A 12009-nucleotide genomic window follows, 5' to 3' on the forward strand; every position below is an offset into this window, starting at 1 on the left:
TCCACTTACAAGGATTCATTCAAGTGGCGTCAAGTGATTATGATGCATTTACCCATGTGTGAAATGCTCCCCTCTGATCTTTTAATATAGAAATTACCAAATAATTAGACAAGGAAAAAAATAAACCCAACCCCCAAAACAAACCCCAACAGACAATAGTTCATGTCATTAAATCTTCAGCTTTTTTGGGGGGGTGGAAGATAAATGGCATCTCCTCTCAGCTGTGACAAGATGCCTAATTGATACAACCAGCCAGTGACAGGGGTACCCCAATTAAGTGGATTCTAGTATATCTAACAAACCCAGCAGTAAAATGTGCCATTTTTAAAACCAAGACCTTGTTTGTAAGTAACATTTTGTTTTAAAATAAAATAATAATAATAAAGCAGGAGCTGAATTGCTGCTCATGACATTCAGTTAATCAAAATTGTATAATAGGAGTTTGAAATATACCATGTTGTGAGAATGGCAAAAACAAGTTTGTAACAATATAACCTTTAAATAAAGGGAAGATTATTAAAATATATTCTGCATAGAATTTTAAACTAAATTATGAAATTGTATTTTTGTACTCTGCTTACCCCTTACCTACATCAGTTCTGTAACTGCTTTATTTTTAAAATATAGTTATTTCATGATAGGCAACAGTAGATCAGAAGACAAAGAAACTAGTATTTTTCATTTAATAGGCAGTTTAAACAAAGCAAGACACATTGCATTTTGTTTTTCTTCCCTTAAAATTTTCATCAAACGTTGTCCCTTTCAAAAATTGGCATAAGTTTCTAAATCATAAAGGATAATGCACATTACTGTTTATTCACACTATAAAAAAAGCACAATATACAGGCCATATCCTTTAAAGTGCAACACAACAGAACATGTCTGCAACATTCAGGTTCTTCAAAAACCCACAGAAGAAGGAATTTGATATTTAGGAGGGACAATTATTGTTCACAAGCATATGGACACAGTGTAATTGCTGAACAGTTACCAAGAGACTGTCCTTGTTGTAAGTGCCACACTAAAAACAATGCTCATGACCCATAAAATTATAACATTCTGTCTGACTTCTTTTCATATGGTTTCCATGTCTGATGTCCAAAACAAAATTCTTACTATTTAGTTACTGAAGAGCATCTATGGAACCCTTTATCGAAGACAGTTCTTTGAGCATGCTCAAGAAAACTTTTAAAATACACACAGTGTCACAAAGGGGCTGCTGATTCTAATGGCAAATCAAATGAACCAAGAAAAATATGGTAACTGAAATACAGCAAGCATGTTTCTGACTTGGCAGCAAATGCTCCACTATGTTTGACACTAGCTACCAAATGTATTGGTAACACGCAGCATGTCCACAAGCAAGTACCAATTTGCTTTTCACTTCTGAACTTTTTGGTTGGATGTTTTGATATTAAATTGTTTGAAAAACCTCCTCGTTCCTGAGATGAACACAATGAAATGAAATGAGTTCCATCTAAAGCTGCCACTGGGACATAATGTTATGTATTTCCAGCATAGTTATTCTCTTGCTGAGTCATATTTAAACTATCAATCCTCCCCAAGGCGCCATTTCTGTGACTCTTCTTGACGCACATCCGGACGGATTTGGTTTCTCATTCCACCTAAAACATTTGAGGTTGCCTCTGTTGCGACAATGAGAGGTTTCACCACAGCTGGTGGAATTTGGCGGAGGACTCCTCCTACTGCTCCCGTTACCCCTCTGTTCTCATGCTCTCGAGCAGCAGTTTCATATATGGTCTGGGCAGTGTCTGTAATTCCCTTGGGAAATTGAGAAAAAAAACAAAAAACCAGTTACCTAAGAAGAAAATCCATCCTTTTCTAATTTTATGGACAACTTCAGTTAGGGCTTGTCAGCATGGTGGGGTAATGCATTCTATGGGAGTGTGATTTCTAAAGCACACTAACATGCTGCACATAAATTGGTCTGTGTAGACTCTGCTGTTGTGCACTAATGGTTCCCTAGTGCACTTTAATGTAGAATTGTTTTCAACAGCACTATGTTAAAGTGCGCCAGCAGAGTCTACAAGGGGCAAGTAACATGCAACACATTAGTGTGCTTTAGAACTCAAAACCCCATGGAGTGCATTACCCATTGTGTAGACAAGTCCTTGCTCAGCAGAAAACTGTGTGTGTGTATTACATCAACACTTTACGGTAACTAGACAAGTTTAATGTGATTGTTTTGATATTTTTCTTATTAAAATCTGATAAACATAGGAAGACTGATTTAATATAATTGCTTGGGGGAACTTCTTGGGCTGTGGAGCAAGCAGGTTTGGGCTATTCCAAAATGATGGAATTCACTGAAACTTCCTCACCTCAGTTAGACTCACCTGTCCTCCAACTATTGTTATCACACAAATGTCACCCCAAATAATGACCAGAATAAAAAAAAAAAAAAGATGGACATTTTTACTAACACACAAGAGATGAAACAAATAACTGAACCACAATACAACTAACTACAACACAGATAATAATTCAACTTTTTAACATACTGCTATGGTAGAGAAAGACAAATTTCACTCATTTCATGCACAGGCTGCTGCTTAAATCATAAATGCCTGAAATTTAATTTTAGATAGTGTTAGATGCCAAAAGATAAGAATAACTGCTACGTCCTTCTAAGGTTGTTGATATTCACTAGGACAAATCAGCAAAACAATATCAAGGGAGATTAGGTTGGATATTGGGAAAAGCTTTCTAACTATAAGGATAGTTAAACATGGGAACAAGTTACGTACTGAGGCTGTGGAATCCTCATCATTGGAGATTTCTAAGAACAGGTTAGACAAACACCTGTCAGGGATGGTCTAGGTATACATAATCCTGCCTCAGCTCAGGATAAAAGAGTAGATGACCTGTTGAGGTCTCTTTCAGCCCACATTTTTATGATTCCATGAATGCAAATTTGTAGAACACAGATTTTCTATTGACTCAGGTTATAATTCATCTTGTTTGGAAGGTGCCTTGGCCTAATTTTGCTTCTCAGATTTTCCCTACATGTGACGCTTTTATAGAGTTTGGTCTACTGAATTAGATTGTATGTTTCAAATTATCTGATATTTCCCTCCAGCTGAAATTTCAAAATAAGAACTTTTTAATACCATCTTACATATTTCATATTTTGCTTTAACAAGGTTTAATTGCACTTTGGTCAAAAATAACAGCATTTGTGCATACCTCTTTTACCACACTGTATGCTTTGGCCACACCTTCCCGTAGGTCTACTGGCTGATGAGCTAAGCGATGCCGAGAGAATCGTTTGACCTTTTTTGTCTCCATACAACTAGGACCTGGGGAGACCATGTCATAAGCAGTTTCTGCAGCTGCCTAGTGATCAGTTCAAATGAAAAATAAATTAATACATTCTTAATATAGCATTTGATCACATACCTAACCAACCCGATTTACAAAATTACAATGATAATCCATCACGTACGTTCTTGTTTTTTTTTTAAAGATATGAATATGCATTTTACATGCATTCCTCCCTCTATCAGTTGTTACCACAATACAGGCTATGTATTAAATATGAGTTTAAAAAGGGCAGACAAATATGGCCTCAGAGGGTTTATATTACACTCTACATTACATATTAGTAAAACAGTCTCATCACTTTTACACACTGAACCACCACAGGAGTCATCAGAACTAACATAATTTCTCCTCCTTCCCTCTGTCTCAATGTACAGCGATACCATAACATTAAAACTCCTTTTTAATTTTGCTTCACAGTGGAATGATTTTAAATCAAGGTGATTTTAATCACTGACTTAAATGATAATTTAAATAACTTAAAAAAAATCATTGATTTAAATCAGGTTCGGGCTTTGTAAAACTATCTTGAAAATTTATGACACTGCAATTTTAAATTATGTTATAATAAACTAAATTATAAATGCTGCTTTTTAATTGTCGCTACTGATAAGGTTTATATTTTATTTGAATTTTACAAAATGGCAGTAGCTGAAAATTGAAAATTAAGGCTCTGTTCCTAAAACACACAAGCAGGTATGTATCTTTAATCATATGAATAATGCCATTGACTTCAATGGGAAATCTCATATGCATAAAGTTAAAAATGTGCACAGGAAGTATTTGCAGCTTCAGGGGCTAAAATTGTAATTTTAATAAACTCTTTTCTCTTAGTGCATAGAACTATTTTCATTTAAAAACAAAATTACTTCAATGTTAACAGCAGAAAGTTATTCCAAGTTTGAAAACATTAATAAAGTTAGTGTGAACTTTTTATATACACAGGTCAAAATTTTCAGAAGTAGGAGCCTAAAGCTAGGCTTCTAAACCCATATTTAGGTGCCTTAACTGGGATTTTCAAAAGCATGTGAGTGATTCAAGAGCACAAGTCCCACTGATTTCAAAACTACAAATCCTAATGGAGGAGTACAGCTTTGTCCAAGCATTTTGGCTTTTCTGACTCTTGGATGTGCAACAGATCAGAAGGGAGTGTTGGTTGCAAACACAGCACAGGCTGTTTGCTTACAATTTTGTGCTGATCTCACAGAAGGAATGAGCCCCTGGGCTTGTCTCTCTCAGCACGGATGAGCATTTTAAAAATAAAACTTCTTAGTGGAAAAAAATTCCTCTGTGAAATCTAAAATATGTAATTCTACTAACAAGGACAAAATATCCACTTTCACAATTAAAGATGATAAAATGGGAGGAGGATGGTAAAAAAACTAGCATATACATTACAAATCATAATAGAAATTAAAAATTTATTTTTAATTTTTTAAAGCGTGATCTTTATCTACCCTGATTTATTTGCTGTCAATGTTTCCATATTGCAAGTGTTTCAAGTGAAAACAAATAAGCCCGCTGGGTAGAGACCATCTGTTTTCCATTTTTGTACAGCACCCATCACTGTGAGGCCCTGATCCACAGTGGGGCCTTTGGGGACTACTGTAATAATTATTACTAAAAAACTTGTTCTCTTGTCTAACCTCAGACATAATGTAAAATGTACCTGTATGGTTTGAACCATTCTGTTTGTTAGCTCTAAAGCTGCCATTGCAGTGGAAGTACCAAAGGAAGCTGCTCCTCTTTGAAAGCCTCTTACAATACGACCATCCTTTCGGTACTGTTCTATTGGTAACCATACTAAGTCCTTCAGACCTTGAACTGAAATTACAGCCAGAATGCAAAACACATAACTTGTTATATAAATCTTTATACCTTGAAAAGCTGCTAAATGCTACATGCAGACTATCTGCTATTGCTACATGCAGACCAGGGTGATATGTATTAGAACAGTAACAGAACTGAACTCACCTAATTGCACTAATGAATGCATAGGCCCTACTCCTCCTAGGATTCCTGGTAGCTGGTTTTTCTTTATGTCATTAAGCCATTCAGCGATGGCATAAGAGAATAGCTTATCCACACCTAACAAACTGTAACAGACAGAGTTATTAGTACTTATGGAAAGCAATGATAATTAAAGCTTTGGTACTGTCTTGCATGACCTCATTAAAAAAAACGAGGGAAATGCAACCTAGATGGAGGTACTATAAGGTAGATGCAAAACTGGTTAGAAAACCGTTCCCAGACAGTAGTTATCAGTGGTTCACAGTCATGCTGGAAGGACAACGAGTGGGGTCCCACAGGGATCAGTTATGGGTCCGGTTCTGTTCAATATCTTTATCAATGGTTTAGATAATGGCATAGAGAGTACTCTTATAAAGTTTGCGGGTGATACCAAGCTGGGAGGGATTGCAAGTTCTTTGGAGTATAGGATTAAAATTCAAAATGATCTGAACAAACTGGAGAAATGGTCTGAAGTAAATAGGATGAAATTCAATAAGGACAAATGCAAAGTACTCCATTTAGGAAGGAACAATCAGATGTACACATACAAAATGGGAAATGACTGCCTAGGAAGGAGTACTGCGGAAAGGGATCTGGGGGGTCATAGTGGACACAAGCTAAATAGGAGTCAACAGTATAACGCTATTGCAAAAAAAGCGAACATCGTTCTGGGATGTATTAGCAGGAGTGTTGTAAACAAGACAAGAGAAGTAATTCTTCCGCTCTACTCTGTGCTGATTAGGCCTCAACTGGAATATTGTGTCCAGTTCTGGGTGCCACATTTCAGGAAAGATGTGGACAAATTGGAGAGAGTCCAGAGAAGAGTGACAAAAATGATTAAAGGTCGAGAAAACATGACCTATGAGGGAAAACTGAAAAAATCGGGTTTGTTTAGTCTGGAAAAGAGAAGTCCTAGAGGGGACATGATAACAGTTTTCAAGTATGTAAAAGGTTGTTACAAGTAGGTGGGAGAAAAATTGTTTTTCTTAACCTCCGAGGATAGAACAAGAAGCAATGTGCTTAAATTGTAGCAAGGGAGGTTTAGGTTGGACATGAGGAAAAACTTCCTAACTTTCAGGGTGGTTAAGCACTGGAATAAATTGCCTAGGAGGTTGTGGAATCTCCATCACTGGAGATTTTTAAGAGCAGGTTAGATAAACACTTGTCAGAAATGGTCTAGATAATACTTAGTCCTGCCATAAGGGCAGGGGAATGGACTAGATGACCTCTCAAGGTCCCTTCCAATGCTATGATTCCATGGCTTGAGGGATGTGTTTTCCAGTGAATGAGAACAAGAAAAGACATTTAAACACTAAAATAAGAGGAAAAGTGAAGGCTCAAATGCCATACTCACTTAGCCCTGGCGAACTGAGGTATTTGATCTTTCTGCTCTCCCCCGTAAAAAAAAAAAACAATCTACAATTGCATTCTGGAGTATGTTAGTGGAAGAAAACTTATGGGGAAAATTGATAAAGCAGCAGTACAGCTTCATGTTATTCCCATAGGCTCTGAATCAGGAAAGAACTTGAGTATATGTTTAATTTTAAGATTTTATGGTCAAGTTCAGTACACGGTTAAGAGTTGTTTTGAACAGAGATGCTTTCCTGAATTGGAGCCATATTAGACAATTCTCTGCCCTAGTTTTCACCCCATTCACAGCACAAATGTCTATAATCAAACAGTTCAAGTGCATTAAAAATGAAGTTTCTCCTTATAAAAATCATTGCAATGTGCTCGGAATTTTAAATATGCTTAATATGAGATGTTGCTTTTTGCTTGGTATACCCCATTACTTGCAACGTCCACATCCAATTTCCAGAAAAAAAATCATATTAAAATTTTGTAAACTCACCCATGTCGATAGCAAAGTCTCTTCAACTTTAACTCTGAGCAGTTTAATTGTGCAAGACCAATCAAAATCCCAGCTAATGTACCCTGAAAATTAAATACTTGATTAATCTAAAAGTCTATCTGCAATACACAATCTGAAGTTGGGAAATAAATACTTGAGAACCTTGGATCAAATGCAAATTTTATTGAATATATTTTAAATTGCATACATGGAAATAAAACCTACCCCCGTAACCCATAAATTTATTTTATTACAGCATTTTGAACTATGCCAGATTAAAACTGACACAAGGTGCTTTGGATAAAGAAGCCACAATACAAACTTAGCAAACTGGTGTAAGGGAAATCTTTGGATGGCACAGGCCTCTCCAGCAGTATGGCGGTGTGTCAAGGGGTGCACCCAATGGCTTAGCTGGAGCTCTAGTGCACTTCATGCACCCTCAGATGTTGGCATGGTCCCTTGAGGGCCACTCCTGCTGGGTGAGAGTGGCTGGCATTCAACACCCAACCAACCCCAGGATTCAGGGAAGAAGGTACACAAAAGTGGCTTAACGCCAGTCTCCTTTGTCCCCAGTCCTACAACTTCCTGTGCTGAATAATGGTGAACCAGACCCAAGGATCTACCCCATTGTTCTCACGTAACAGTTCCATGTTATTTAGTTCCACTGAAAGTTTAAATAAGTAATACTTGAGAATTTTCAAGACTACACTGCAGATGGGAAGGTAGCTCAAAGGATAGTTTTGTTCATGGAAAGAAAACACAAAACATCAGTTTTATCAGATAGTCTCTGTGTTGTAAACAAACCTGATCCATTGAGACATGTTTGCCATGGTAATCAAGACGTATTGGAACTTCTGATATAAATCGAAATTCTCTGAAATATACAAAGGAAACAATTTATTACAGTGAGAGAAACTGAAACAGGAAATAAATGAAGCCATTCAAAAGGAAAACCAAAGTATGAATCACAAATAAGCGCATGTCACATTATAATACGATTCTCTTCAGTTTTTTTGTAAGGCATATATCAGTATAGCGCACCTTAGACTGTTGTTCTACTCCAAAAAGGGAGCATAAAAAGTGGGGTTCCATGTTCACCGTTTCAATGACTTCAAGATCAAATCTGCTTATTGTAAAAGTTTGTATAATCTTTTTCTAACTATCAGCCCAGCAAATTAATCTTGAGATCAGAAAGACAAGATGTATTCCTTCTCAATACTGTATCAGCACAATCCTTTCCAAGGGCCAATTCTGCCCTTAGTTACACTGGTGCAACTCTACTGTTTTCAGTGGCTTTGCACACATGAAAATGAGAGCAGAATTTGGCCCAGCAATCGGAATGTAGTTAACCATTCTGTTGGTGATGCATGTGCTGGGACAGAATCTAGCTCACTCTCCCACAGCTTGGTTCTGCTGTGCTAACAAAAGTGAAAAGTTAATCGTTATAAGTAGTTATAACTGAATACATAAGGCAGAACTGTTGAATAAGAAGGTGCAATTTCTTCAGTCACTTTTTAGGGCAAAACTACTTTAAAGCTCATCTCATGATATTTTACTATTGTAACCCTCTTCTCTCCCATAACATCCAGACCCTCCCTTAATTCACCGTCATCCTTGATTGCGTTAATTTTAATTTAGACTCAGCTCTTGAGTGCAGGGACCAGTCATTCTATTTCTTGGTAACACACCTTGCTCATCTACGGTGATGTATCAGAGCTTTTATTGAATTTCATTTTCTTCATATGCATGTGAGAGTTTGAAAAAGCTAACAGGAAATTCAAGAAATGTTTATTTTTCAATGATACATCATAGTATTATATTTAAGCTCTGGAGGAAAAAGATCATGCCCATTGAGGCTGCACAGAAATTATTGTAATGCCATATTTTATAAAAAGCAGTTAAAATGGTGGAATACGTGTACCCCTCTGGAAATCCTGCAACCAAAATTTACCTGAAAAAGACTGGTTGATCGCTGAACGATGTGATCTCTTCATGTGAAAAATGATGGTCCTCTCCATTAACCATATCCACAGAATCAACACTATCATTTTGGCTTGTTTGCTTGTGTACTGAGAAAGAAATGACTGGGCTTGGGTCCTTGAAGCTGCTGACATGCTTGGGCAAACTACAGGTTACATCAGCACCAGGAGACTTTTTAACTGAGATAATAAAAATTTACATACAGTAAACAAATAATTCATAGTCTTTCACAGTAATTTCAAACAGCCTGTTAAATAAGTGTTTTCTTTTCTTTTTTTTTTTTTAGTCTAATGAAACAAATCCATGCTGTTACAGTTAAACGCACTGTGGTGTATAAAAAGCGGTTACTCACCTTCTCGTAACTGTTGTTCTTCAAGATATGCTGTTCACATTGATTCCAATCAGGTGTGCGCGCCCTGTGAACGTGGTCATCGGAAAGTTTTCCCTTAGCAGCTCACATTGGGTCGGCTGTGGAGACCCCTGGAGTGGCACTTCATGGCACTCAATATATGACCCTGCCGACCCAACCCGACCCTCCTTCAGGTCCTTCTTGCAAGCTACTCCAACAGAGGGGAAGGAGGGTGGGTATTGGAATGGACATGAACAATACATCTCGAAGAATGAGAAGGTGAGTAACCGTTTTTATTTCTTCAAGTGCTTGTTCACGTCCATTCCAATCAGGTGACTCCCAAGCTCTACCCTGGAGGTTGTGTCAGAGTTAAGGAATCACTGATTGGAGCACCACCCTGCTGAATGCTGCATCATCTCTGGCGTGTTGGGTGATAGTATAGTGAGAGGTAAACATATGCACCGATGACCAAGCTGCTGCCCTGCAGATCTCTTGTATCGGGATCTGGGCCAGGAATGCAGCTGATGAGGCTTGTACCCTTGCTCTTGTGCGGCACAGGAGAAGTCAAGCGGTGCTTGGCCGCTATCTTTGGGTATGGAGCCGGGGAGCGCCAGTGCCGAGGGTCTCTTGTGGTAGAGTCCTTCCTCAGCACTGTGTTGCGTATGGATGCCAGAGCACTCCGTACGGATGTGCCCAGTGCCGGGTCTCGGTGGTCCGCAGCCGGCTGTGGGCGGAGAGTGGATTCCATTCACAGTTGCTTTAGTGGGAAATCACGCTCCTTTTTGGTTCTTGCCAAAAACCCCTGCAGATTTTGCACCTTTCCATTTGGTGCGCTTCCCCCCAGACACTTTAGACAAGAGTCATGGGGGTCACTGATGGGAACAGGCTTTTTACAAGCACTGCAGGGCTTAAAGGTTTGGGCTCATGGCATGCCCCAGAGCCAGAGAGAGGTTAGGGATTGGGGAGAGACCCCTGCTCTCAACCTACTATCTAAACTAACTATCTATACTAAATTACTGTAACACTAACTATAACTGATAGAAGAACGCTAAGGGAGCACTTGCTGAGCAAGTGAGCACTGTTCCAGTGGCCATCATGGACGATAAGAAGGAACTGAAGGGGGGGTCAGGTCGGCAGGGTCATATATTGAGCGCCATGAAGGCGTCACTCCAGGGGGTTTCACAGCCGACCTGACGGGAGCTAAGAGAAAACTTTCTGACAACTGTGCACGCGGCGTGCGCACACCTGATTGGGATCAGCGTGAACAAGCACTCAAAGAACAAACTGGATTTTCACAAGAATAGCCATATTTGTAAAATGCTCCCAATATGTAAAGTTATAAATAGTTCTATAGGTAGCTAAAGCTAACAAATAAATCATTAAAAAAAAGTCAGGAGTAAAGATTTATGGTAACAAGCTCCTCTTGTTGATAGACTGAGTAAAATTTTCAGAATTTCAAGTAAACTTTGCGATTTCTAAGCATTTGTAGGCTGGCAAAAGCATTCATGGAATTTTACCAGAAACCCTGCTGAGAATTACACAGCCTGTATATTTCTGCAAGTTGCACCAAGGAAAGTAGGTGATCTAAAATTGTTTACATACACAGAAGAGAATACAATATAGTCAAAGGGAGAATAATACTTAATTAAAAAAAATCTTATTCTCTCATTTTTGGCCAGGTTTACAATGACAGTTGAATGGAAATACTACTTTAACTTAATACTAACATTTTACTACTTGCATATAAATATAGGATATGATTCCTTCTGCAAGAGCTGCATTTAACTTTAAATTAGTAACTATACATACCCTTTAACAGAGAAGGAGAAAAATCATTTGTTTTGTTTATCCATAGCTCCAACACTTTACACATATACGCTCACAACTTTTCAGAAGCTTTCACTCGTATACTTCAATTTTTGGGTGCCCAACTTGAGAGATATCTTGTGATTGGTCTTCAGAGGTGCTGAGGACCTATGTGGGTACCCAAAAACTGATGAAGGAACTGTAACTGTGGTTCTTCGAGATGTGATGCAGATGTGTATTCCACTTAGGTGTGTGCATTCCCAGCACACTGGAGCCAGAGACTTTTCCTAGCAGTACCCATAGAGGGGTGGTGCTTGCGCTTCCTCTGGCTATATGAGGCAGCGCTGCCCCAATGCCCCTCAGTTCCTTCCAACCGAAAACCCACAGAAGGAGACTCCAATGCAAAGGGGATGGAGGGTGGACCACGGAATACATACCTGAATCACAACTCAAAGAAACACAGTTACAGTAAGTAATAATTTCTTCTTCGAGTAGATGCAGATGTGCTTTCCACTTAGGTGGCTCACAAGCAGTACCCCAATCTGGAGGCGGGGCTCCGAGTCTAAGAAATAGGGACTTTAAAACCACTCTTCGGAGGCCTACATCCACTCTGTAAGATACAGTAGTAGCATAATAGTTCTTAAACGTACATATGGAAGACCACATGGCT

General features: G+C 38.5%; 1 protein-coding gene across 1 annotated transcript in view; it reads right to left on the reverse strand.

Annotated features, from left to right (window-relative positions):
• Positions 1 to 537: 537 nt before the first annotated feature.
• The window catches only part of ATG2B (autophagy related 2B), a 79651-nt gene continuing 68179 nt past the window's right edge, over positions 538 to 12009 (reverse strand). Inside the window, exons 36-42 of the mRNA XM_084632623.1 lie at positions 9156 to 9363; positions 8009 to 8078; positions 7205 to 7287; positions 5317 to 5438; positions 5012 to 5166; positions 3208 to 3357; positions 538 to 1782 (exon numbers count right to left, since the gene is read on the reverse strand). Of these exons, the coding sequence (XP_084488749.1) occupies positions 1552 to 1782; positions 3208 to 3357; positions 5012 to 5166; positions 5317 to 5438; positions 7205 to 7287; positions 8009 to 8078; positions 9156 to 9363 (1019 nt within the window). The 3' untranslated portion in view covers positions 538 to 1551. The remainder of the gene's footprint in view (positions 1783 to 3207; positions 3358 to 5011; positions 5167 to 5316; positions 5439 to 7204; positions 7288 to 8008; positions 8079 to 9155; positions 9364 to 12009) is intronic.

The sequence above is a fragment of the Lepidochelys olivacea genome (assembly GCF_965140295.1).
Source record: "Lepidochelys olivacea isolate rLepOli2 genome assembly, chromosome: 6".
Lineage (NCBI taxonomy): Eukaryota > Metazoa > Chordata > Testudines > Cheloniidae > Lepidochelys > Lepidochelys olivacea.